At 36.9% G+C, this 24,562-nt stretch overlaps 1 protein-coding gene across 4 annotated transcripts in view; it reads left to right on the top strand.

Moving 5' to 3' along the window:
* Positions 1-24,562, top strand: part of PRKD1 (protein kinase D1) — a 372,587-nt gene that overhangs the window by 333,957 nt on the left and 14,068 nt on the right. For all 4 annotated transcript variants that reach the window (XM_050798342.1, XM_050798343.1, XM_050798345.1 and 1 more), the window contains 3 exons: positions 15,410-15,571; positions 16,115-16,213; positions 17,505-17,772. In XM_050798342.1, the coding sequence (XP_050654299.1) occupies positions 15,410-15,571; positions 16,115-16,213; positions 17,505-17,772 (529 nt within the window). The remainder of the gene's footprint in view (positions 1-15,409; positions 15,572-16,114; positions 16,214-17,504; positions 17,773-24,562) is intronic.

Genomic DNA, 24,562 nt, shown 5'->3' on the forward strand with positions numbered 1-24,562 from the left:
CTTTATCAACTATTTTTTAAAATACGTGAAAAGGCTTTTCTTTAACAACAGTACATTTTGCAACATTCCTTGTTTTCCTTGAACCTATTCCACTTTCTCCACAGAATTATATTTCAATTTAATGAGTTTTTATACTTTAAAGTCTTTTCTTGCCCTACTTTTCATAATTCTTTGCAATAAAATTTTGTGTATATCGGCTGGGTACGGTGGCTCCAGCCTGTAATCCAAGCACTTTGGGAGGCTGAGGCGGGCAGATTGCCTGAGCTCAGGAGCTCAAGACCAGCCTGGGCACCATGGCAAACCCTGTCTCTACTAAAAATACAAAAAAAAAAAAGTAACTGGGCGTGTTGCCACATGCCTGTAGTCCCATCTACTCAGGAGGCTGAGGCAGGAGAACCTTGGAGGCGGAGATTGCAGTGAGTCAAGATCATGCCACTGCACTCCAGCCTGGGCGACAAAGAGAGACTGTGTCTCAAAAACAAAAGTACATGTGCGTATTTTTAAATTTCTTGACGGCAACATTTTAAATGTTTAAAATATTCTCCATGATTAATTTATTATCATAACTCTTGTCACTTATTACTTATATAACTATATAGATATTATTCAGCAAGATAAATATTCTATAAATCTTTATGCTTGTATAACATAAAAATTAAAATATCACTGGAAATGCATTATTTAATGAAATTGATTTAAATTTAGTTCATAAATTGGTGAGTGAACATTACTTGTTACTCAAATGAGACAGGGTTCAGAAATAATTTTATTCCTTTTTTTAAAATATAGGAGCTGAGTTGTAAAAAAAAGAAAAACCTCAGTGATTTATATTTATCTTCAGAAGTTCATTTTAATCCTCCCTCTGTTTATAAATCCATTAAATCCTTCTTTACTATTGTTGAAAGCCTGAATTAGAAACTAAGTTGCGAAAGAATTGATTTCCAATTCATTAGGGTCATTTACTTCATACCAACACAGTATTTCAAATTTTCCCATTATTGTTCTCCCCATGGAAGAAAGTATTTTTCTCCCCATGGCAAAGCACCCTAGTAATATTTGGAATATATGACATCCATGCCTTCCTTTTAGAAAACTGGAGAAAAATCATCATGAAAGCAAACTTCGGGATGGAAAATTTTCAGACCACAGGATATTCTTAGACAGATCTGTATTAGAAGAGTATGTGTGGACTGTTAGGATTCATTCATGCATGTGTTCATTCAAAGTATAATTATTGAATGGCCAGCGTGTTCCACATAGTAGGGATACAAACGTAAACAAAACAGATTTTCTTAAAACCATCTCTGTGCTCACATATCTCGTAAAAACTCCTTTTTCTCTCCCAGAGTATGCCTTCCTTAGTTTGGAGACTGCTTTAGTGGGACAAAGCCTGCAATGAGACGAGGAAATGGGCTTAGTGTGAGTTCGTGGAGAACCTTTGATATGTTACCAAGTCAGTTGGATTTTATTATGCCTGGGCAATGATGAATTATTGAAAAGTTTTCAAAAAGAAATTGTTATGATCAGATCAGTGTTTTGGGTTTATGTATTACAGAGAAGAAAGTTTAAAGGCAAGAAAAAATTTTAAGTGGGATGGAGCTGAACATGCCTTAGCATAATGCTGGCCCCTGGTAGGCACTCAGGAAATATTTGTTGAATGAAATATGGGCCGGGCGCGGTGGCTCAAGCCTGTAATCCCAGCATTTTGGGAGGCCGAGACGGGCGGATCACGAGGTCAGGAGATCGAGACCATCCTGGCTAACACGGTGAAACCCCGTCTCTACTAAAAAATACAAAAAACTAGCCGGGCGCGGTGGCGGGCGCCTGTAGTCCCAACTACTCGGGAGGCTGAGGCAGGAGAATGGCGTGAACCCGGGAGGCGGAGCTTGCAGTGAGCTGAGATCCGGCCACTGCACTCCAGCCTGGGCGGCAGAGCGAGACTCCGTCTCAAAAAAAAAAAAAAAGAAAAAAAAAGAAATATGTAGCCACAGCTGAGGGAACCAGGGGATACAGATTTGCAGGGCATGGCAATAAAAGAATAGAGCATTTCTTACCATCATTCTTTTTTTTGTCTAAAAAACATAGTAACTTGTCTTCATGGAACAAGATTAAATATATATCTTCTGGATGATCAGGAGTAAGTAGAGAGGAGATAATTATGACAGAAAACCAGAGAATAATCTTGCTAAGTCTGCACGGGAAAATGAAAATTTTTGGAAACTAGAGACTTCTTTTTAAATCACAAAGAAATCAATTATTTCTCTAGAGGAAAATGTGCAAAATGTGGATGCTTTCTCTTTCAGTGTGTATTGAGATGTTGGTTTATATTTCTGTTGTTTCATCTAATTTGTACTATATTTCTTCAAATATTTCATTCCTTGCATTTTATTACATGAAGGATTTTTATGAAACTGTTTCTATAGGCAAGACATGTTTTGGAGCTCTAAGGAAATCTTACAGTCTTTTGCATGTTCCAAAAATAAAGTGTATAGGTTATATATATATATATATATATATATATATATATGTCTAAAATAGAGAAAAACAACTATCTATTATAAGAAAAAGAAAATTAATTTAGAAAATTTTCCAGATAGATATTCTGTTAGAAGTAAAGTCATAGTGAAAAGTTAAGTGTCAAAAGGCTAGGTTTCAAGTAAAAATTTTCCGTTTTTTAGTAAATCTCTTTCAACCTTGGTTTCCTTAACTGTGCATTGGAAATCATGCTGACTTGGTCTATTTCCTTCATAGGAGTTTTTGGGGACTAAATTAAATCCTATATAAAACATTTCAAAAATCATTATTTCCCAGTATATCTTTCAAAGAACACTAGTCTTTTGAGCTCCTTCATAGAAGGGGCGAAAGCACATTTTTTCATCAAGAAAATTTGGAAAATGTTGTATATGTTGTGTATGGAAAATGTTCTAAGACTCGTGTCTTAGAAGTAAGCATAGCCTTTTACTTATTAACAATTCTGAGAAATCCCATAATTGGAAACTTGTTTAACTTTAAGAATATGTTAGTTAAACTCATTTTGCCACAGAAGCTTATACAGATGTAAGGTATTACCATTTGACTTTTTGCACATACTATTCTGTCATCTAACCTTGTCCAGTAGACCCTACATGCTCACTTTAGTTACCATTATCTGGTATGTAATACATCTGAAGGATTATGTGTCTGCACACATTATTTAACACATCATGGAATGTTATGCTTTTTGGTGTGCTGACATCTAAATGTAGAAGCTATACTACAGTAATAGGATTTGTCAAAAATTACACTTAAAATCTAATGCCAAGCCTAGATTGGATTTTTGTGTTACTGTTTCCAGCCAGGTAGATTAACAGGAAATAAAAAGTTTTCCATAGGTGTCTTCATTTCCAGACATTTCATGCCAAGTAGAAGAAAAATCCAAATATTTGCTCCATTTTTCAATTTTTGTAAACAATTAAACAGCTTCATGTAGATTCCAGTGGTTTTTATTTTTTGGTAATAATTCACACTTTTAATATTCTGTGTCTCCTAAACACAAACCCAATAATGATATGAAGGGAAGGGGGTCATACTTGAAGAATGGAATGTTTATTAACACCAAATTTTTAGAAATGAATTAGTCATTAATTTTCTGCTTTTGTGGCCTTTTTGTTTTGTTTTGTTTTTTGCTGATTTTCCAACATTACACTCTTTTGACCTTGGTTGGGAGTTAGAAGGTGGGAACTGGGATGCATGCATACAAGATCCTTGCTATGTGAATCTTTCTTGAGTTCTCACTCCCCCCACCCCGAAAATTACAGTATCGAATTCAAGCATCTACAGGCATTAATGCCAATGATTCCTCAGTGTATGAGTCCAGATGATGGGCTTAGAGCATCTAGATTTCACTGGGGTTTTATTGTTTCTTTTATTTAAAGTGATATTTTTAAAAGACTTTATTTTTTAGAGCAATTTTAATGTCACAGCAAAATTAAGAGGAAGATACAGTGATTTCCCATATACACCTTGCCCCCACACATGTATACCTTCCCCCCTATGAATCTCCCCCACCACAGTGGTACATTTGTTACAGTGGATGAACCCACCTTAACAAATCATAATTACCTAAAGTCCATAGTTTACATCATGGTTTACTCTTGATGTTGAACTTTCCATGGGTTTGGACAAAAGTATAATTACATATATCCATCATATAGTATCGTACAGAGTATTTTCCTTGCCTTAAAAGTCGTCTGTGCTTCACATATTCAACCATCCTTTAGCCCAACCCCTGTCAGCCACTGATCTTCTATTGTCAGCATAGTTTTCTCTTTTTGTCTTTCCAGAATGTCACATAGCTGTAATCACATAGTATGTGGCCTTTTCAGGTTGCTTTCTTTCACTTAGTAATATACATTTGAGTTTCCCCCATATTTTTTCATGGTTCGAGAGTTCAGTTCCTTTTAGCACTGAATAATATTCCCTGGATGTACCACAGTTTGTTCATTCACCTACTGAAAGACATCTTGGTTGCTTCCAGGTTTTGGCAATTATCTCTGCAGGTTTCTGTGTGAATGTAAGTTTTAAACTTCTTTGGGTAAATACCCAGAAGTATGATAGTATATTAAGTATATGTTTGGTTTTGTAGGAAACTACTAAATTGTCTCCCAAAGTTGCTGTACCATTTTATATTCCCACCAGCAATGAATTAAAGTTCTTGTTACTCCACATCCTTGCCAGCATTGGGCCTTGTTGGAGTTCCAGATTTTGGCAATTCTAATAGGTGTATAATAGTATCTTACTGGTATTTTATTTTGCATTTCCCTGATGACATCTGATACTGAGCAACTTTTCATGTACTTATTTTCCATCTGTATAGCTTCTTTGGTGAGGGGGGTCTGTTAAGGTTTTTGGCCCATTTTTTAATCTGGCTGTTTGTTTTCTTGTTGTGTTTTAGTAGTTCTTTGTATATTTTAGATAATAGTTCTATATCACAAAGACATTTGTGTCTTTTTCGAATATCTTCTCCCAGTCTGTGGCTTTTTTCTCATTTTCTTGATTGGTTTTGTTTTTAAAATTTTCCATTCATCTTTTCTGAAGGATGCCTGGTGATGGGTAGAAAATGTCAAATATTTTTATACTATTTCTATGTGGAAAAGTCAAAAAAGGCTAGAAAAAATGAAAGATGATGAAAGAGTATTTATAAGTGTTGCTTTCTGCATACTCCTCTCACCCCTCTACATTTAGCTACTTCTCCTTTTATAGGGAAAAGAGAGGACTCATTATATTTATCATGTGTCTGCAGCAATCCTGGATCTAAATCTAGATTGAATCATTTCTAGAATGTATGAAATGAAGAATGACTGTGAGGTGTGTGGATAGGTTTTTGAATATACATGGATGTTGGCCGGGCATAGTGGCTTATGCCTATAATTTCAGCACTTTGGGAGGCTGAGGCAGATGGATCACTTGAGGCCAGGAGTTGGAGACCAGCCTGGGTAACATAGTGAAACACTGTCTCTACCAAAAATACAAAAAAACAAAACAAAAAAAAAACAAAAAACCTGGGTGTGGCGGTGCTCGCTTGTAGTCCCAGCTACTTGGGAGGCTAAAGTGGGAGAATTCCTTGAGTCTAGGAGGCGGAGGTTGCAGTGAGTGGAGATCACAACACTAAACTCTAGCCTGGCTGACAGAGCAAGACTCTGCCTCAAAAAATTTTAAAAAATATATATATGTGTATATATATGCACACACACACACAGATTAGTCCTCAAGTGATTTATTTTGCTGTGCAAACATTGAATTGGTCCTCACCTCTCCCCAGCACTTGGGGCCAATTTTACTTAACAGAATGCACAATACTACAACTAATTTAGGATGAAAACATTGTAATCATACTTTGTGCATTATAAGCTAGCCACCTCAAAGTTGACTCCCTTTCTAGATACGAGGGCACAATATATATGTTGTCATTAACAGTTAATGGAGATGCTTCAACTTACTATTTTTTCTACAAAATTTTGAACTATATTAAACCAGGATAAATCTCTGCTAATTAGTGGCACAACAAAAGTAGAATTATACTCTAGTTCCAATGGATGGTTTGAGCAAACTGTTCTCAATAGGAGTGATGTGAGAATTTCTGAATTCTCAGAGTCCAGTGAGTTAAATTTGATCATGACCTCATTGATATAACAGTCAACCAGTGACACCTGTTCACAAGAGGGTAGATTGTTCTATTTGGTCTTGTTGAAGTCATATCGTGTGCATTTATTCCTCTGACAGTACGTATTAACATAATTTGTTCTAAGTTAATATCAATGTGAATTTCTAAAATACTGTAGATGAAATTTCTCAAAACCATGCTACCCCCGAAAAGATGATTAATGAAGAATAATCCTGTTTTAATTGTAAACTTTTTGCCAGCCAAAGATGAAACGGGGACGTGTTCATAGGCAATAACCAAATGACCTCTGTTCTCACTTTAGACCAGGAGAACTTCCATGTGATACAACACACAGCCTTTCCCTTAATTGACCTCAGAGTAGAAGCACCTCTGCCATTACTGAGCTCTGAAAACACAGCAAGGTACTCCATGATGGGAAATAATTATGTTATTATAGTAAAACATCTTCATAAGTAAGTTACATAGTATCCTGAAAATACCTTAGGGTTAGCAACAAGAAAAAAGGGAGAAAAGTAACCATCCTTGAGAAAAATGTATAATTTGGGCTTCATATTTTTAATTATCTGAGAAAAAGCAGCCTACTTTTCTCATTCCCTTTCATTCATCTTTCCCTTACATAACTGCATAAGAATAAAATAAAAGATTTTTATGTTAGTATAAAATATTAATGAACTATAATGGTAATATGTAAGTTGGGCAAGATTTTAATACCTGAAAGTTTATTTTTCTTTCACTAAATGAGGATTAAGTATGAGTATTCTTTTTGTTTTGTTTTACTGGTATCCTTTTGTTCTTTAATTTGTATTATTTGAAATGATTACAATTTCCAATAAAATATGAAGCCTTTTACGTCTTCACAAATAAAGATACTGTCTTCCATCTGAAGATACATCAAAAGAAAAAAAGCAAGCTGTGAAAAAGTAGATGCATCCAGATTGGCAAAATGGATGCATCCAGATTGGCAGATACATGGATGTCTTTATAGTGTTCACTTTACTTTTGAGTATATTTGAACGTGTTCATTTATAAATAATATAACTAATAAATAAATCTTATTGCAGTTGTTTGTGAACTCTTTCCCTCAGTTCCAAAGGACAAAGACTCCTGCCCTAGAATTGAGGAATGTGTTAGGCAGACCAAATCGTGGAGACTTTGTATGGTGTGGTAGGCAGAATGCTCTCCCACCCACCCCCGCACCGCCAAAGATGTCTGCACCTTAATCTCTGGCACCAATAAATATGTTACCTGAGGTGGCAAAAGGAGCTTTACAGGTATAATTAAAGTTGCAGACCTTATAATAGGAAGAGTCATTTGGATTATTCAGGTGTGATCAGTCTAATCACATGAGCCCGTAAAAGCAGAGCACCTTCTCCCACTGGAGGCAGAAGAGACGCAGTAGTCACAAAGATTCGAAGTGTGTGAAGGACTCCACGCACAGTAGCTGGTTAGATGTGGGGAGCAACATCATGAGGAATTCAGGCAGCTTCAAGGAGCTGAGACAGACACTTGGCTCACAGCCAGCAAGGAAACAGGGACCTCACCCCTGCAGCCCAAATAACTGGACTCTGTCAACAACCTGAGTGAGCTTGGAAGTGGTTCTCCCCCTCAGAGCCTCCAGATAAGAGAGCAGCTTGCCAACAACTTGATTTCTGTCTATGAAACCCAGACCAGTCAAAACAGCTGAGGTCACCAAACTTCTGACCTACAGAACTGTGAGCTAATAAATTTGTTGTTTAAAAAAACACACACACAGTAAGGGGAAAGACAGGGATTGACTAACTAGAAGGTGCGAGTCTGTGGCAGTTTATACTTAATCTGATACAGCCTCTGTTGGGTGAAAGGCTAAAGGAAGTTTTCTTCTCTGTGGCTTACTGTAAACTCTCAGTTATCAAGCTAAAGAGGGACATTGGGCCCAAATCATTTTTAAATGCCATAATATTTACCCAGTAATAATAACTAACCCTTACTATGTGCCAGGCACAATTCCAAGTATTTTGTTACATTAACTAATAAGACCTGACTATGTTATGAGTTGACACATTATTATCATCCTATTTTATATAAGAATTGGAAGCACCTCAGAGTTTAGATAACTCACCTGAAGGCAGAAGCTGGGAAGAGGCAGAGCTGGAATTCAAACTCAGGCCATCTGTCTTCAGAGAACTTGCTCCTGAAACTAAGCTCCAGGTCTCCAGGCTTTTACTTGTAGTCATACCTGTTCTGGGTTAAATAAAAAAATAAGAGGAGTTGAAAGACCTTTTCTAAGTAAGAAGTAAAAGAGGTACAGTGACCATTATCATCTGAATAGCCCATTTTCAGTTCTTTATTCTCATTCTCAGGACAATGATGGAATCATAGTAATGTTTTCACAATGTAAAGGAGGGTTGGCATGGAGGGAAGGGAATATCCTGACTGTGCTACTACTTTGCTTATCTCTTGTTGATAACTGTTTCCTGGTGGCTTTTGAGAATGATCTGAATCTAAAGTATCTCCTTATTAAGAGCAGATATTAAACAAATACCAGTCTCCTAGATAGTAGGAAAATCATGTTTCTTCCTATCAAAGATGTTGAAATCTTAAAAAACACTGATCAAAACTGGTAGATTTTGAGGGGGTTGTACCTAGAAAGTGAAAGAGACTGTCTTTATCATATCCTTGGTCCTAGGGAAATCGTTGCAACTCATCAGTGGTGGCATCTCTCAGAGTCACATCCATATTATTAGTATTTATCAAAAAAGTCATTACTGGCCAGGTGCAGGGTGGCTCATGCCTGTAATCCCAGCACTTTGGGAGGCCGAGGCCAGCAGATCACTTGAGGTCAGGAGTTCATGACCAGCCTAACTAACATGGTGAAACCCCATCTCCACCAAAAATACAAATATTAACCACACATGGTGGCAGGCACCTGTAATCCCAGCTACTCAGGAGACTGAAGCAGGATAATCACTTGAACCCAGGAGGGGGAGGCTGTGGTGAAGTGAGACTGTGCCACTGCACTCCAGCCTGAGCAAGAGTGAGAATCTGTCTCCAAAAAAAAATCATTACTTATGAGCATATTTGTCCTCAGAATCCTGAAATTTCCTACTAACAGATTTAAGAGAACTCAACTAAAAAGCCATGTACTGTATTTTTTTCTGAAGAGAGGCTGTCACCATATATCATATTTGATGCAAAATGTACTGTCACTAAGTATGTCAAACATGTACTAGCATATCTAAAAGCCATGGAAATCTTAAAGAATATTATTCACTTAATGAAAAGTAAGGAGAAGTAGAGACTCTTCATCTTTCAATCAAATTTAACAAACTTGTGTTGAATATTTAGTATGTACCAGTCCACTAGACTTATACTGACTGGGAATACAAAATGATAAATTATAGCCCTTATGGAGCTTGTAGTCTTGTAAGTAAGACAAATAGGTCCACCAATAATCAAATATGATAGGATAAGTGTTACGAAAGGGGATTATAGCAAAGAGTGAGAGTAGAGAGACATCCGAGACAGACTGAGAGAGTCAATGAAAGCTACCTGACAGCTGAATATTCACACCAGACAAATGTTCGTGTTCAGGCTGAAGGGTAGTATGTATGAAAACATAGAAAGGAGAGAGTGTGGCTTGGTATAAAAATGGTTTTAGGGTGGCAACAAAAAGGGTGGATATTTGGGTGAAGAAGAGAAGAAGCTGGAGAAATACTTCAGCAGAAAGAGAAAAAGGAGCTGACATTGAAGTGTTTCATATGCCTCACTAAGGGTAGGCACCTTATCCAGAAGTTGGTGGTGATTCACTTGTGGGCTTGAAGCAAGATGGTAACATCAGAATCACCTTTGGGAAGATCACAGTGGCAGCTTTTGAAGAATGGGTTGGAGAACAAGACCTAAGGCAAGATCAGTTGGGATGCTATAGCGGATCCCTATAAAAGAGATGAGGGCTCAAACCAGGCAGCAGTGGTGAGGATGAAGGTAAGGCGTCAGTGTGAGAGATGAAGGAAGTGGGCTCTATTAGTTTTAGAGACCAGTGGGTTGTTGGAAATGAAAGAGAAGTTAGCATTTAGGATGAGCTCAAGGTTGCTGACCTAGGCGATTCACCATTCACCAACTGAAGAAATACTAGAAGAGTAAGTTTGGGTGGAGAGACACTGATTTCATTGTTGGACCTCGTTCATTTAAATGAACATACCCAAAAGACAATTGAATATAAGACTGTGGAATTCTGGAGATCTTACTATATCAATGTGGGTATCATCTTTAACAAGTACTTTTATAATTGTCTGTTCTCTGCAAGATGACTTTTTAGTCTCTATCAGGTAAGTATAGTCTATTTCCCTTTAATAAGGTATTAAAGTATTGTGATTTCTAAGACCATGACATGAAGCATAAATTATAAGAGACTGTAATTAGAAAATGGATAAGAAGGTATGCTCTTCTCTTGACCCTGGCAAACTGGCAGGAATGAGAGTCAACAAGGCCACTGCTTCAGTACTGTACCTCATGCCCCCACCCATTCCATTGTGTAATGGAATATTCTTCCTTCTGATTTGCATGCCATTTAGAATTTAGATCCTAGGCTCATCACATTTTTATTTAGTTTTTCTATCTCATTATGAACTAAGTCAGTTTGTTCTTTGACAGAAAATTAGTCAGAAGTCCCCATATTAAGACTGCACTGCTCCTAAAGACCTGTTGAAAAGATAGGTTGAATCTAATTCTCGTCTATCCTACCTCTCATATGTTTGAGTAGAATAATCCTAAAGATAGAAGGTGGAAACTACATATATGGAATAAATTATAAACTCTAGATTTACAATAAAGCAACAATGTTAGACTTAAAAAATATTAGTACTTAGATATCAATATTAAAGAATATCCTTTAATACAAATCAAAAAATATAAATGAGAATTAGATATACACAAAAAAAGTAGAATTAGTCAATTCTTTATTTTCTTGAGATATTACTTTTATAAAAGTCTTTGCTTCCAGTGACTAATTTCCATTGATTATATACACATTTTCTAGGCAACTTGGGTCAGGAGAGTTTTTGTCTTTATCTACAAATGATATTTCCTCCCAGGCTTCGAAACAACTTATATTCACCCCGTGGATATGTCATCAATCTGTTATGTGTGAATGGACACTATTTTTTCCTGTACTTGGCCAAATGTTTCATTTCCTGAAAATTAAATTACTTAAATGCAACAAACAGATGGCCAGAGAGTCCTGTAGTAGCTTGCTCTGCCATGAAATTTATCTGCATTTCTGTGGAAAGCCTGAGAAGTTGGGCAAAAATCTCTTTGCACACTACTATGCCATAGTTGATGTTGCAGTCTTCTTGCCATTTTAAAATTATTAATAATTCTGTTACTTTGGACATTAGGAGGAAATGGTTTAAAGGCTATTTCATAATTTATATGAAAAATTAAAACTGTTCATGAAAAGTCACATGGACCACCTTGGTTGAACTTATCTTAAAGTTGTACTTAAGGTATTAAAAAAAAATTACGCATGAAAATAGAGAAATAATAGCTAAAACTTTTTTCTTATTTCCAGTCTTCAAATGTATTCTGTAGGCTAATGACATATTCTTATCAGTGCAGTATAAGAAGTTTGACTAAATAAGTCATGATCTATGTATTCTGTTTTATTTTCTTTTGTTACTATCAAATATAAAAGCAAGTTTGGTCATTTGTTTCAATGCAAGAAAAAATAGAGTTCATAAGCAAGTATCTATGATGACCTTGTCTCAACCATATACAATAAATGTTAAAATAAACTTGTTGTATATCAACTCTTCAGATAAAGCAAAATCACTTTGCTACTGGGAAGATTTTTCAGCTGTCATTCAATATGTACTTTGGGAAAACTGTAAAGTATAAATATGCTCATAAAAGAGCAAGGACCAAGTGAAATGAATTTAAAGTTTTCTAAGACTTCTTTTTATCAGTTGTGTATACTTGGCCTTGAGTCTGAGGTTTCATTGAATATGTATTTGTAAAAATCTATATATCTAACCACATTCAAAGCCCATTATTGGGAAATAACAAAATGTTCCCTTATCCTTTACATCAAGATGCTATTAGAGAACATTTGTAGAGCCCTTCAGAGCTGACAGTGAACATAGCACAAAATAGTTGACAGTGAATAAACACTGTCATTAATCTGTCCCTTACTTTTGACTTAGAACATTCTGTAAATACCCAATTCTGGAAATCAACAGGTATTAAAGTTCTACCCTCTGTACAGGGGCACCTCCGGTCATGTCGTAGAGTAGGAAAAAGGAATAAATTGAGTGAAGGACTTTAGTCTCTAAGAACTCATGTACTGGCCAGGTGCAGTGGCTCATGCCTGTAATCCCAGCACTTTGGGAGGCTAAGGTGGGTGGATCACCTCAAGTCAGGAATCAGACACCATCCTGAGCAACATAGAGAAACCCCATCTCTACGAAAAATATAAAATTAGCCAGACGCGGTGGCACATGCCTATAATCCCAGCTACCCGGGAGGCTGAGGCAGGAGAGTCGCTTGAACCTGGCAGGCAGAAGTTGTGGTGAGCCGAGATTTGCCATTGCACTCCAACCTGGGCAGTAAGAGTGAAACTCCATTTAAAACAAAGAAAAAAAGAGGAATACAGGTAGAGGAACATAAGGAATCACATCATTCCGATAATTTAATTAGGAGGGCTCCCCAGTCATTACGACTCTCCCCTCTTCTCCAGCTTTCAGAACCTAAGATCAGCAGAAGCAGCAGGCTGTGCAGCTCCAACACCTCTCCTGTGCTCCCTGCCCTCCCTGGGCCCCCGAGGTCACTCTCCCTTAACCTTTATCTCTTGTTCATCTTTCTAGTTTTTCCTCTGCACACACACAGAGGACACCTACCCTTCCTGTCTACTTCTGTTGCTCTGCTCCTTTCCTATTCATTGCTTCTGCTTCCCACCCATATGGCAAACCTTAGCCATTTAAGGAAGCCAGACTCCCCAGAACACTGCTTAAGTGTTTACAGTTATATTAAATAGAAAAATAAAAGAATGAAGAAGATGCTCAAAGAGGAACGTGTACTTTGTACATCTCATAGTGGACTTGTCCTAGGAGAATCAGAACTCTAGCAGAACTCATGTAATCCTTAAAGCTCATGCTATGATTATTGATTAAAAGAGGACAGCTGAGACCGTTGACAATTCAAAGGCCAGTGGTCTGTGCAGTTAGTGTGGCTTCTCTAACAGGGAAAGGCATATAAAGAAAAGGAAATGAGACAGCCTGGGGCACAAGTTCAAGTATGAGCAATGTTATCACATGTTCCATAGTGCCTATCAAACAAGTGTATATGGTCATATTAGTCTCCTCCTTAGCAACTGGCACTCCCATAATATTCAAAGCCATCTGGATATCTGCTCTTATTTGCAAGTAGTCAGGAAAAGTAAAGTAAGAGGGTTGATAATACGAGCTTTGTGAACCCCAGCTCTCTCCATGTGCTTCAGCTCTGACCAGGAGAGAGCAACTCAGGAGGTGAGGTCTATCCGAAGTTGCCAGATTTGACCAGTTAACAGTGCAACGATTTAAAGAACAATGACTCTAGCCCTTTAGAGGTTAAAGGCTATTAAGTAGATGTGTAGGCATCTGCTCAGATCACATTCATAATAAACTTGCAATTCCATGGCTCTATTATGCTGTATGATTTGACCCCAAGGCATCAGAATCAAAGAGGCCCGTCGGATGCCTGAGGCAGGGATCAAAATGGGCAAAGTAGAAAAAGGACTCTCTAAGAAACAACTTACCATCATCAGATCTCCTGCTAGCCATAGCCTGGTTCTATATCCAGTTGATGCCAGGCTTTCCTTGCAAGTGGTAGCGAGAGGACAACTACAACAATGTAGACTCACCCACAGCCCCTTCTGCTGCTCACCACCCAGCATCCATCTGTGAGGTTTCTGAACAGTGAGCCATTTCAGGTTTTAAATTTCATTTTACGTACAATTTTATCACTCACTGAGATTTTTTTTCTAAAATAAAGAAGCATTTAATTTTTTTCTCTCTTCAGCTGTTAGCACATTTAAGTTAGTTCCTGCTTTTTTTGTTTAGGTAGTTTTTGTTCACGATGATTTTTTTCTTCTCTTGCTCATTGGGATAGAAGTGGAATATATAATTATTTTTGTGATGTTAGGATTTGTTGTTGTGCGGAGAAAAAAGATAAAGGTCAAATGATCAAAGGCATTTGTCGATGACCCAGAAGAGCATTCAGATTTAAGCATTATTACAAGGGATCATCTAATACTAAGAGTAATTTTACTTGACACGTGGCAATTAATGTGTCAAGCAAAATGCTGCTTACCATTACTAATCATTACTTTATTGTGGAAATACAGTAGTCCCTTGGTATTGGCATGGGATTTGTTCCAGAACCCCCGCCCCAGATATCAAAATCCATGCATACTGACATCCCACATTTGGCTCTGCAGAACTTCCCTGTGGGAAAAGTTGGTCTTCCTTATCCGCAGGTTTTTGGATACTGTGAACACTGTATTTTCAATCCTCACTTGGTTGTGGATGCAGAACCCACAGATACCGAAGGCCAACTGTGGTTATTGAAAAATATCCACATATAAGTGGACCCATGCAGTTCAAATTTGTGTTTCTCAAGGATTAGCTATATTTGTTTCATGCTTGAAAGCCAAGCAGGTAGGATGGTATCATAGACAAAGCATAGGCTCAATTTTTTTTTTTTGGCTGTTTTTATGATCTTCACTTAGTATAAAAGCTTCTGTCAAAAACTGCAGCCTCCAGTACCAGTAGCAAAGCATTTCTAAAAGGTTTTGACTAAGGTACTTCATCAGTGCATGGCCCGATGCACTACATGTATAAATTTCATCTTTACTACATTAGATTTCTACCAGTTGTATAGAAATAGCCTAGTAAGCTTAGTTAGGACAGTATGTTTAATATTGGGGATGATCTTAAGAAATTATAGATTTCTCAATATGGTATTCTAATTAAAACCTAATTAGCAATTCACTGTGCTAGAACTTGGATTTTTTCACATGGAAATAATTTCACTATGCATGGAAAGTAAAGATGTATTTTTTGGAGACATTAGAATTTCAAAAATATAAGGCAGCACATGTGGAATGTAGAGGTGTTAAAAATCTTAAGTGTGGGTTTCTCTATAGCTCTAAGCTTGAACAGTTTTGTATAATCAACGAGCTTGCCAAACAGTATCAAAAAACTCATTTTCTTCAAGTGCTTTATTTATCTTTAATAGAACCTTCATCACCCTGGTGTTGTAAATTTGGAGTGTATGTTTGAGACGCCTGAAAGAGTGTTTGTTGTTATGGAAAAACTCCATGGAGACATGCTGGAAATGATCTTGTCAAGTGAAAAGGGCAGGTTGCCAGAGCACATAACGAAGTTTTTAATTACTCAGGTAAGAAATAAATTAGAGACTAGAGACAGAAAAAATACAATATTTAATATCAAGTGTGATCACTGTTTAACCACAGCTTTCTAGCCTTTGTTGTTTAGTCCCTACTTCCAGTCTAAACGACACTAGAAAAGGTTGTAGTGGCTTTATGGTATTATGTGATTTATATCTATATTAATCAGACTCTACAGTATACCAAATTAGTAACATGTTTGCAGGTCCATGTATTCACACTTCTCATGAAAATTTAAAATGTACATTGGTTTAGTTTTGATTCTTTGAGAATATTTAAGAATGGGTGTCCCTGTTAGATATAGGTCTTTTATCTACATCTGTCTTGGCTGCTGTATGAATACCATCATAGGATAATTTTTTCATTGAAATTTATTTAGAAACCTATGTTAATCTAGCTCATTTCAGTGTCTTTAACATAAAGAAATTTGAATGTTCATTGTCAGTTTTTTTCTTGGCCTTTTAACTGGTAGCAGACATTTTGAAATTAATAAACTGGAATGAAATTATTTTGGTGATTTTTCTTCTTTATAGATACTCGTGGCTTTGCGGCACCTTCATTTTAAAAATATCGTTCACTGTGACCTCAAACCAGAAAATGTGTTGCTAGCATCAGCTGATCCTTTTCCTCAGGCAAGTATAAAAGCCTCTCTCAGCAAAAAGCCAGTTGACAGCATCGCTGGCTTCCATGTGGCATCTTGTCACCTTTCATTTTTCCCTTAAAACCTTTATTTGTTGCAAGTGTTTTCTATTCATTTTTATCCATTTGTTACCTTCTTATACCTTTGGGACTATGGCCTTGTGGTTTTTTGGTGAAGCCAGCCTAATTATACACAAAAGTTCCTTCTCATTATGCCTTTTGGCTTTTCTAGAAGTGGCCTGAGTGACAACACCTGAGAGTCCCAGAGATGTTACCAGCTCACTAATGGGCAAGGTATTAAACCTCACTGTTGTTCTCAAGGACAAGGGCAAAACTTTTTTCCTTTCCTCAACTTAGAGAGTGGGAAACCAGCTCTCTGCAGGGAATTATAGATCCAAAGTGACCTGACTGAGATGACTGTCCTGCCTTGCTTCCCTAACACCTTCCGGTCCTGCCTATATATGTGCCCGTGCAGAGCTAATTTTGAGGATTATTGTGGATGACATGACACATCTTTGTACTTATCCTTCATCTTCTACTCATAATAAGCCCTTGAGTGAAGTCATCACTTCCCTGATTTGCATAATGCTTTCATGCCTTGTATACAGTATTACCCACTTCTGAGTACACTTACCTTCTTCATATTTGTCTCTCGGGTTTTGGAGAAGGAAGACTGTTTTTTGTTTTGTTTTGTTGTTTTCATTTATTTTTATTTTTTATTTATTTTATTTATTTATTTATTTATTTATTTATTTATTTATTTATTTATTTTCAGACAGAGCACTCTGTTGCCCCTGGCTGGAGTGCAGTGGTGTAGTCTCAGCTCACGGCAACCTCTGCCTTGCAGGCTCAATCAATCCTCCCACCTCAGCCTCCCGAATAGCTGGGACTATAGCCACACACCACTATGCCAGGCTAATTTTTAAATTTTTTGTAGAGATGGGGGTCTCTCTATGTTGCCTAGACTGACCTTGAACTCCTGTCCTCAAGCAATCCTCCTGCCTTAGCCTCCCAAAGTGTTAGGATTACAGGCATGAGCCACTGCGCCCTGCCAAGGGAGACTGTTTAGATGATATTTTTATGAATGAAAACATACTTTTGTATCACTACATAAACCACTGTCTTCAAATACCTAAAATAGAAAATAGCTATTACTTTAAGAAATCCATATCATTTCATGTAAAGGTGAAGTATTTAAAATATTATGGTTGTATCTGGTGAACATGAACTAAGATACACACACAATTGCGAACAGAGTATTTCTGCAAATCCTTTTATCAACAGGTGAAACTCTGTGATTTTGGTTTTGCCCGGATCATTGGAGAGAAGTCTTTCCGGAGGTCAGTGGTGGGTACCCCAGCTTACCTGGCTCCTGAGGTCCTTAGGAACAAGGGCTACAATCGCTCTCTCGACATGTGGTCTGTTGGGGTCATCATCTATGTAAGCCTAAGTGGCACATTCCCATTTAATGAAGATGAAGACATACACGATCAAATTCAGAATGCAGCTTTCATGTATCCACCAAATCCCTGGAAGGAAATCTCTCATGAAGGTAATATCTTCCATTCAAAAATGATAATGATCTAATCCTTATGTATTTATGTTATTAATTTAAATTAATTTAATTGTAAATTGTTAACTTGATAAATGCTCATTGTAAAGTGCCCACCAGAATGGAAACACAAAGACACGAATTAATTTGGGTGGGACAAGTACATATAACAGAAATTGGGTTATATATATTAAGAAGTAAGTGAACAACCAGAGAGAATGTATTTTGGCTCATTTCATTAGAACTTATAAATATTTATACCTTAATATAATGGTAATAATGAATCATTAGTAAAGGCTTACTTATATGTGCCTAGTTCTGTGTTAAAAACTTTTCAACTATTGTCAACACAGGAATGTTATGATATTGATATTTTAATGATCATATTACATATATTAGTATACCAAGTTCTTTGTCTACTGATTTTCTCTCTGTGGCATTAAAATATGTGTAATATTTTACCTGGCCATTCCCCTGGAATTTTTAGGTTATTTATTTATGTTTAGTATTAGAACATCCTGATGTATCATTCCTATATATATCTCTGATGATTTCTTTAGAATAGATTACCTTGGCAATGTTGCATTGTTTAGAGTTATATTCTTAATAATCACTTCCTTCCTCTTAAAGGAAAAAAGATTGTTTAAAAGAAATTGCAGGGGCTGACAGGGCAGAAAAAGTGACTCATTCAGTACTTCGGAAACGAGTTCCTCCGTTAACATACGTTGGAGTGTATTTAATTCTCATAAAAATTCCACAAGATAGGTGTTACTATGGTGGCTATATTTCAAGTGTGGATCATGAGGTCAGAGGTTCGAGACCAGCCTGGCCAATATGGTGAAACCCTGTCTCTACTAAAAATACAAAAATTAGCTGGGCATGGTGGCACACACCTGTAGTCCCAGCTACTCAGGAGGCTGAGGCAAGAGAATCACTTGAACCTGGGAGGCGGAGGTTGCAATGAGCCAAGATTGTACCACTGCACTCCAGCCTGGGCAACAGAGTAAGACTCTGTCTCAAAAAGAAAAAAGAGAGAGAGAGAGAAGTGACACCACTGGTCAAAATACAAAGCTAGTAAGTAGCAGGGGCACAATTCATACCCAGGTAGTCTGAACATACTTCCTTTCACTAGTAGCCCTACTTCTTTTCTAGTTTACCGGCAATATCTCATTCTAGGTTCATTCTATTTGTTCAGACGTTCACCATGTAAAAAGGCTAGTACATTTGTAAACATCTCTTATGTGACGTCTGTTACTGCATATGTTGGTATAGAAATGAGAAAAGAATGTATAAACTGCCTAGGAGAAATTAAGTTCTTAGACTGCTATTGATATTAAATGCCAAGAGCTATCCATTATCAGAGCTTTAAGTTACCATTAGCAACAACCTTTAACATCCTCTAATTAGTTGTAAATCATAGGTAGATGGATATATCTTAAAGGAAACTGCGGCCTACAAAAGAACTACCATGTTTGCCAAAGGAATAATTAAACATTTTTCACAATTCAACAAAGATGAAAAGTAAAGTGTAATTATGTTTCTTTCTCAGGAGACAGAATTATCAAATAACCTTGTGACCCTTGTTAGGAAACATTACATCTAAATAGAGCTCACCATTATGCCTGATACTGCTCATTCAGAGATCCAGCAAAATAAGTTGATCCTGTTATCAGAACGCAAATCTGGAATACCACTGAAGCCAATCAGACACTTTCCTGTTCTACAGGAATTGGGCGTTGGGGAAATAACCTTCACGTTTTTAAACCCTTTTTCTTGGAGTAGTGGCACAAATGATGCCCCTCTCTCTGCTTTTGTGAAAATTTGACTTGCTATATAGCTATAGCCTATTAAGACAAAACCTATCAGGCCAGAAATGAACAGTTACAAATTATGAACTTTTAACTATCACTAGTAATAGACACCAGAGGACTAGATATCAAAGGCTCGGGAAACACTTGTTGGGAAACCACAATACACGTACGCAGTAGGTAATACGAAAGTAGAGGACAGAACATCAGATGTGCTTCACAGAACTTGAATGTTAGTTGGGGAGACGAGTTATGTGATGTTGGATAAAATAATAATTTATTTCCTTGAATTGTTACCTAGGTGGAAAATCAGAGCCTCCAAGTTCAGGGGAAGGAGAATCACTGTGGACTTTACCAGTTAGGACTCCACTTTCAGAGGAGATAGAATTTAGGCCAGTCAGTGAAGAATAGAAAGAAAGAGACATAGCATTTTAGCGAGAGGGAATTATACAGGATAATTCAAAAGGCATTTATATTTGACTAGGAAGTACACATTTTACTTGGCTATGGAAATGTCTAAGCACTAAAAATTTCCTACCACTCAGATGAAGTGATATGGAGACCAGCTCATATGGGAGATAGAACCCTCACTTTTCCAAATGACTCAGTACCTCCTTATGGCTCACTCTTGCCTTTGAGGCACAGGCATTATACTGTTTGCGAACTAAAGCTCTGGATGGCAAAAAAAGTTATCTAGCTGCTGATGTATGCATAGAACTCATGCTTGAATATAGAGAAAAGTTAGTTAAATTACATCATAATATCAGTTAAGGTGTCACAAAAGTAGTTATTGGCCCAGGTTCTATCCCATTATCGTATTGAGAACAAATAATTCCATCATTAGAAGTTATAATGGAGTTGAGACCAAATAATTTTAATTTTAAGCATGTAGGACCTGACAAACACACCAGCAAAACTATTAATAGTATCTGGCACAAGGTGGTCACAACTGATATTAGATTAATTTTTAGTCTCAGGATACTTTAAACCACACCAGAAACACTAAGAATCCAGATCCGGGGAAATAAAAACCCAAGCACCTCCATGATTTTGCCAAAGATAAAATGTCAACAGTCGAGTAGTTTGAGATAGAGAGTCCTGTCTGCCATTCTGAGTAGTCATCACTTACCTTCTTTGGGCTTCAGTTCCTCATCTGTAAAATGGGAAATGATTCCCGCCTACATAATGCGGTTTTAACAAAGACTGAATAAGATAAAGGTTATGAAAGGCATCTATAAAGGCAGGCGTGGGGTGAGCCAAGAATTTGCATCAGAAGGAAGACAGCAGAACACTAAGCACTTGCCCTGGCTGGTAACCAAAAATTGATTGTATCATTTTAGAAACGATGTGCAGGATTCCTTAGTGTTCTTTGGACATATTACTAGTTGTAATGTATTTTTTTTTCCTGGTATGAAAAAGCAAAAGAAAATGTTGTAAGGTAAGATCTTAATAACTTGCATAGATGTGTCAGAATTACAAATTTCTTTATTATGAATTTTTTCTGTTATTTTAGATGTTGACTTGATACAATATGATACCTATATATTGGGGTGCTTGAGTAGTCCTTGCACTGCTTGATCCTCACAGCAATCCTCTGATAAGTGATTTGCTTTAGTATCTGCATTAGAGAGAACCCAGAGAGGTTTCATGACCTTGGAATCAAGGGCTTAGACTGGAAATCATTTATAATTTGTCTCCATTCTTTACACTATACATTGTTGTATACCAAAAGGGTGCTAATTTCTTATGGCTTGATATTTAGGAAGCTACAGAATATTTTGCTCATTAATTATTCCTGCTAAGATGATTTAATAAGCTGAGTACTGGCATTCTGGATATATGCCTGATAATACTTTATCAATGAATTAACAGGACTCTTGTGTTTACATAACAGAAACCTGTCTCTAACTTAGGCAAATAAGATACTTTATTGGCTCATGCAACTGGGAAGTCCAAAAGGTAAACCTCTGATTCAGCTAGATCTTACAGCTCAAGTGTTATTGTTTCGCCATCTCTCACCTCTGCTTTACTTTAAGATGACTTCTTAAAGCAATGATACCCTAGCAGCTCCAAGCTTATGTGCTGCTTATTGTCCATGAATCAGAGTGGAAGAGGGATCATCTCTCCATAGCTGTAGGGTCTCTGGAAGGGGCACTGATTGGCTATGGTTAACTCCCTTAATACCCAGGGAACAATCAGTCAGCAGCCCCAGGAGCCTGGCTCTGATTGGCCATATGGATGATGATGACAACCTCCAGGTGGAGGAAGGAAGTTCCTGCAGGGAAAAGATGCTAGGCTAAAAACAATCACAAAAGCATTAACAGATGTCCTTTATAAAAATAGATGTTTTGGGTGCAAAATAAGGTATGACTTGAAAAATGAGAGAAAATTTGAAGAAAACTTACCAAATCGTGCTTCCAGTAAAATGGAGATAGTGAAATTAATTAAATGATGAAAGAAAAAATATGACTAGCTCACACTTTTACAGCATTTGCCCTGTAGCCAGGCAGTATTCTAAACACTACATATGTGAATTTGTTTAATCACCCCAGCCTTTGAGTATTTACTCAGAGGATTGTTTTATTATTGTTTGCATTTTGAAGATTAGGTAATGCAGGCATAGAGGGTTAAGTAGCTTGTCTGGGTTGGGCCAGGGTACAAATCCTGTCTGCTGGCTCCAATGCAGATGCTCTTATGCAGGATATTGGCATCCTCTTGATTATCTTTCTAATAGATTTAGCCATGCTGTCACATTAAATTTTTAAAATGCTTTCACAGGCATAGAGCTAGAGTAGTAACACAAATTTTAATAATTTCTAAAAGTACTGGGAAATAGGATCACACTGTGATAAAGAACTGAGTTGTGAGCTGTACCATTTAGTATCTTGGTGATCTCATCCACATTACTTGTTCTCTTAGGTCTCAGTTTTCTTTTCTGATATGGTGATGCTAATTCCTACCTTACTGGGTTATTGTAAGTATTAAATGAGATTGTGCTGGAAACTGCTTAGCACAGTGATTGGCATGTCTATATTAGTTTAAATATTGATCATTTTCCATGTCCCAGTCACTTTACAATCTTTTCTTCTGTCTATCTGTATGTATGTATTTAGTTTTTTATAAATGTAAGCATTCATATATATAAAACTACAATTGTGTATAGATATATAACTGAATGCATTTATGTATAACTTACTATAGTTAAGTAATATAAATTATTATAAAATAAATACATTATAAACAATATATAACAAAATACATACATACATCATATATATAGTTATGCATATATAACTATATAAAAATGCATGCATACAAATGAAACATTCCAGCATGAATTATATGTTTACAAACAGTTGCACAAAAGGAGAGTCTAGCTCATCATGGTGAAAGAGTGTGGGAACATTTCAGTCTATCCCAAGGCAATGTTGTATATTCTACCATATTTCATTTCATCATTATGGCCGTGTCAGTGGTCATTCATTATCATCCAGTATATCCCTCACTACCCATCAGTAATTAGACGTGGCCTTGCCTCATCTCCAACTTTATCTCATACTGGGTTAGGCTTAGTGGTCAACACATTCATTTTGTTACCTTTCTCGGTTCCTTGAAAGAACTTGTGTACCTATTTTTAAACATTCGCTTTAAATTTACTTTATCTGTGGAAAGGGCAGCTCAGTATCACTTTAACATATTTTTAGATGACCAGGTACAACTAAGGAGAATTGCACCTTATCGTTTACCAGCATGCCCCTCCTTTCATCATATTTTTAAAAACAGGAACAAGAAATAGATCAAGATATCCCTCATGTGTGTAGTGTCTGGTATGTCATAAGGGTAAATCCCAGACAGTGCTAAAAAACCTCAGAAAATTGCAAGCAAGACTCAGTCTATGACTTAAGAAGTAGGTCGCAGGGGTGTGGAGCTTAAAAATTCAAAATGGAAAAACGAGCTATTACTCAAAACAAGAATATTTGTAAGGCAGGAGATTTCTAATAATTTTGCCAAAGAGCCTCTTTGATAATGCCTTATTTTAAACAACCTGTCATGGCCTAGCTATAGATCTATAGCAGACATTTTTTAACTTTAGCATGCCAGCAGTTAATTAGAGGAGCTAGTTAAAAATGGAAGTTCCCAGGCTCTACCCCCTTAAACTGCTGTTCTGTACTGACAGCATAAGAAGTCCATGGTCCATGGACTACCCTTTCAAAACTGCTGCTCTAGAGCCCAGATCCCCTGAAATAACCTAGAACTCTAAAACAATTTTGAATTAAGTTTCTGATATTCAAAGTTAGATACATTATAAAATTTATAAAATCATTTATAAATTTCTGTCATTTCTAAAATATTTTTGTATCTATATCATCTTTATCAGATATATAATATCAGGACATGTAACTTGTTCAAAATGTCAAATATATTCTAGTACAGATTGCCACGAAAATAGTAAGAATACAGAAAAAAGCACAAGTATCTTTTGTCAGGAATAAAGAAGAAACAACTATAAACTCCAGGGAAGTACAAAAAGTTTTATAACAAAGTCGTGTACAATAAAGATGCAACTAACATATGTGTCACGATTTTAAGCAATTAAAGGATTGTAGGGGCTGGACATGGTAGCTCATGCCTGTAATCCCAGCACTTTGGGAGACCAAGGCAGGCAGATCACCTGAGGACAGGAGTTCAAGACCAGCCTGGCCAACATGAAAACCCCATCTCTACTGAAAATAACAGAAATTAGGCAGGCGTGGTGGCGCGCACCTGTAGTCCCAGCTACTTGATAGGCTGAGGCAGGAGAATCACTTGAACCCAGGAGGTAGAGGGTGCAAGTGCCTCTGCACTCCAGCTTGGGCAACAGAGCCAGACTCTGTCTCAAAAAGTAAATAAATAAGTGGAATAAAGGAATGTAGGAAAAGAGAATCTCTTTAATACTTAAATTCTCCTTTGGGTATAGGTTTAAAGATTTGGGGTTACAGGCT

The sequence above is a fragment of the Macaca thibetana genome, chromosome 7 (assembly GCF_024542745.1).
Source record: "Macaca thibetana thibetana isolate TM-01 chromosome 7, ASM2454274v1, whole genome shotgun sequence".
NCBI lineage: Eukaryota > Metazoa > Chordata > Mammalia > Primates > Cercopithecidae > Macaca > Macaca thibetana.